The sequence below is a fragment of the Octopus bimaculoides genome, chromosome 26 (assembly GCF_001194135.2).
Source record: "Octopus bimaculoides isolate UCB-OBI-ISO-001 chromosome 26, ASM119413v2, whole genome shotgun sequence".
In the NCBI taxonomy this organism is placed as follows: Eukaryota; Metazoa; Mollusca; class Cephalopoda; order Octopoda; family Octopodidae; genus Octopus; species Octopus bimaculoides.
This window is the reverse complement of record NC_069006.1, coordinates 19689612-19693979: the sequence shown is the minus strand read 5'-3', so window position 1 is coordinate 19693979 and position 4368 is coordinate 19689612. Positions and strand designations below refer to the sequence as shown.

At 35.5% G+C, this 4368-nt stretch overlaps 2 protein-coding genes across 6 annotated transcripts in view; one reads left to right on the top strand and one right to left on the bottom strand.

Moving 5' to 3' along the window:
* Positions 1-4368, top strand: part of LOC106872367 (uncharacterized) — a 115353-nt gene that overhangs the window by 67664 nt on the left and 43321 nt on the right. The gene's annotated exons all lie outside the window — the stretch shown is intronic.
* The window catches only part of LOC106872381 (forkhead-associated domain-containing protein 1), a 53736-nt gene that overhangs the window by 8215 nt on the left and 41153 nt on the right, over positions 1-4368 (bottom strand). For both annotated transcript variants that reach the window (XM_014919370.2, XM_014919361.2), the window contains exons 19-20: positions 4165-4333; positions 689-743 (exon numbers count right to left, since the gene is read on the bottom strand). In XM_014919370.2, coding sequence (XP_014774856.1) covers positions 689-743; positions 4165-4333 — 224 coding nt within the window. The remainder of the gene's footprint in view (positions 1-688; positions 744-4164; positions 4334-4368) is intronic.

The following is a 4368-nucleotide window of genomic DNA, read 5'->3' as shown; positions in this document are numbered from 1 at the left end:
TGGCACGAGGGTCAGTCAGGCGGGTACTGGCAACGGCCACGCTCGAAATGGTGTATTTTACGTATCACCTGCACAAGGGCCAGTCCAGGGGCACTGGCAACGATCTCGCTCGGATGTCTTACTGGCAAAAGCCACGCTCGAAATGGTGTATTACATGTCACCTGCACAGGAGCCAGTCCATCGGCACTGGCAACGTGGCTATGTGACAAGAAACTTGCCTCCCAACCACCTGGTTCATGGTTCAATTCCACTGCGTGACACTTTAGGCAAGTATCTTTTACTATCGCCTCAGGCTGGCCAAAGCCTTGTGAGTGAATTTGGTAGACAGAAACTGAAAGAAGCCTACCATATACATATATCTATGTGTGTGTGTGTGTCTTTGTGTCTGTGTTTGTCCCCCATCACCACGTCTTGACAACTGGTGTCGGTGTGCTTACATCCCTGTGACTTAGTGGTTTGGCAAAAGAGACCAAGTGAATAAGTACCAGGCTTTACAAAAAATAAATAAGTACTGGGGTCAATTCGTTCAACTGAAATTCTTCAAGACAGTACCCCAGCATGGGCACAGTCTAATGACCGAAACAAGTCAGAAATACATGATGTTTATACATGAACATACAATCAAAGAAAGTGCTTTGTGGACGAATATGGCAAAAACAATTTCATGAACTTCAAAAGGTGTACTTACGGAATGGAGATGGTTTTAATTCTTCATTACAGGACTCGCTCTTTTCCGGGATTTCCTTCCCAAAAATTTAAAATAAAATTTATATAGCCAAATATTTTAAACAGTCTTGGTAAACATTTATACAGGTAGATATTTAAAATAGCCTTGTTAAATAACATTTATATAAACTGACATTTTAAATAGTCTTGTTTATTAATGCTTATATAAACGGATATATTAAATAGGCATGCTAAATAACGTTTACATAGAAATATTTGAAATGGTCTTGTTGAATAACATATCTTTAACTTGTTTCAGTCATTAGACTGTGGCCATGTTGGGGCATTACCTCGAAGAATTTTTTGTCAAATGAATCAGCCCCAGCACTTACTTTTTTGTTAAGTATGGTACTTATTCTATCAGTCTCTTTAGCTGAGATGCTAAGTTACAGGGACATAAACACACCAACAGTACTGGGGGACAAAAAAAACAAACACATCTATTTATTTAAATATATATATATATATATATATATATATATATATATATATATATATATATATATATATATATATATATATATCCACACACACACACACACATGATGGGCTTCTTTCTACCAAATCCACAGATACATGATGGGCTTCTTTTTACCAGAGCCACTCACAAGGCTTTGGTTGGCCTGAGGCTATAGTAGAAGACACTTGTCCAAGGTGCCACGCAGTGGGACTGAACCCGGAACCATGTAGTTAGAAAGCAAGCTTCTTAACACACAGCCATGTCTGCGCCTCTATCGACAGATATTTTAAATACTCCTGATAAATAACATTTATATAGACAAACATTTTAAACAGGCCTATTAAATAACATCTATATGGATATACATTTTAAATAATCTCATTAAATGACATTTATATAAACAGATACTTTAAATATTCTCTTTAATAGCATTTATATACAAATATCTTAAATAGTCCTGTTAAATAAAATATATGTGAAAATTGATATTTTGAATAGTTCTGTTACATAACATTTATATAAACAGAATATTTTAAATATTTAGTCAACCTTTTCACTGTCAAATTAAATTTCATAGTTATTCCAGTAACAATGTTGAATATCTACCAAAAACTAGAATTTGTATTTTCTGCATGTTACATTACCTCATTTAACTTGACATATCTCAACAGAAAATAGTTTCAAACATCACGTTCCTGAACAAAAGATAGATTGAAATATAAAACTGTTTTCCACTAATGAAATTATCATTAGATATATCTGATTTCCACAATAGAAGGGTTAAACAACACTTATATAGACACAGATTGTAAATAGTTTTGCTAAATAACAATTATATAGACCAGTGTTCTTCGGAGGCGCAATGGTCCAGTGGTTAGGGCAGCGGACTCGCAGTCATAGGGTCGCGGTTTTTATAATTGCAACTAAGTGCTGCAGTCAAAAACAATTGCTATGCACCTTTAAGTATGGAAGCCCAGCATGGAAAAACCACCTGAAAGCAAACATACAATCTATATTTTGTGTCTATAGATGCAAAAATTGACTTTCTATTCTTCAATCCCTTATGGACATTTGTGAATATGGACTTCATAAATTATCCATAAAATTCCTCTTTGCATGTCCTTAAAATTTCCATTACAACACTATTTTCCAGTTAATTGCAACAAACTAGACACAATATACTGTTTATCTTAACCTTTTCTTCCATTTTTATGTTTACTCGGAACCTCTTTTGTTTCCCCTTTTCATTTTTATTCTGTTTGCACATTTGCTTTACATACTTTCTAACAAATTCACCAATACCGTCTTTTTTGTGTGCAAACAGCAATGCAAATATAGACGTGTTCTTCTCTGGCATTTTGTACATTTTTCGCACATTCACCTGCACACACATAAATATGACAACAGCTGGCACTTTTATTTGTTCTGCTGATAGTAACTTTTTCCCCCTGCAAACTAGTTCATGTTGAATACATGTCTTGCAGCACATGTGCAAGCTTCACAAGATAGCAATATTCAATGTACTGCAGTCCACCTTCTCAACACCACTCCATTCATAACCTGAAGACCCACATACAAATTTCAATAAGTACATTTTCATATGCATGTCTTTATATCATCCATAATGCATTCACTCACGTCATGTATTTTCTAGCACTTCATTCACTTTCACTTTCTGTTTCTTCACATAAATGCTATTATTGTCTTTGAGCCCTCAACTTTTATTGCATTTTCTTCTTCACCTTTAAACACTGAGTTGCAACACACATTTATCTGATACAACACATTAACCCTAGTACTTGTGCCTTCATTAACTATTCTCAAATCTGTGCTAACGCCAAGTTCCAACTCCCAATGTTTCTTCTCTCAATTAGCAACAGTTCACATTGAACTACTTCAATTTTTATTGGCTATTGATCTTACCACACAACTTAACTTAACCAGACTTATTCAGGGCTTGCCATATATTCCTGATATTTCAATAAGAAACCAGACTACACTTCCTGCACTGCTTCTTTAGGCCATTTTATCATCTTTCATCTGTACATCTCATTCTGGTCATAGGGTACATAGACAAAGTTTACTTGATTCTGTGTATCCAGTATATCTTCAGGAAATGATAATACCATTTCTCTGAAGATTTTCTGACGAAGAATTCCTAATACCGAAATACTGAAATACAAGGTAAAAGTACAAACCATTGTCTTGTATTATTTCTTATAATTTGAACTGCTCTGGCTTTTGAAATAAATTAAAAACATTTATCTATATCAGATAATGCTTCATGCAAACTGTTAAGATATCAACGTATCTAGCTGACAGAATCATTACTGGGTGGGGGGGATGCTTAACGGCAATTCTTGTGACCTTACATTCTGAGTTCAAATGCCGCCAGGATTAACTTAACCTTTTGTCCTTTCGGGGTTGATAAAATAAATACCAGTTGAATACTGGGGTCAATATAATTAATTTATCTCCCCCCCCCTAAAATTTCTGGCCTTGTGTCAAAGTTTGAAAGCAATAACAAGAGATATTAAGGTGTTGAGTTAGCAGAATCGTTACTGCGTCGGGGAAAATGCCTAGTGGCAATTCTTCAAATGCTGCAAGGTCAAATTTGCCTTTCATCTTTACAGGATCAATAAAATAAGTACCAGTTGAACACTGGGGTCGATGTAATTAACTTATCTCCCCCCACCCCACGCAAAAAAAAATTGTTGCCCTTGTGCCAAAATTTGAAAGCAATGATTAGAGATGTCTTAAATGTGAATTAAATAATTACAAAACATATTTGCCTCTTTATTGAATAATCAGGAAAGGTATATTTTAGTTAAACTACAGAAAAATTGAATTTATTTGGTGATAAAGGGAGAAGACAACATCTATGTAAGGTGATCGGTTGGCCTATCGTATGTCGCTGCGGTTGTGTCGTGTACATGGCACACATATGCACACTAACGCTACGTGGAAGCCCAACTTACATTCTTCGATTGCTCGCCACCATCAAAACAACAACAATGTGTATGGAAACTAGGTTCACTGCGAAACCTTTGTTGTTGTTTTCCGCTAACAAATTCCCTCAGAAGTCTTATCTGCTTGGACAGATCGTCATTGGTTTTCTCTTTGCTTACTGCTGCTGTCCGCACTGCCCTGTCCAAACAAAACAAAAAGCAAAAAAAAAACAA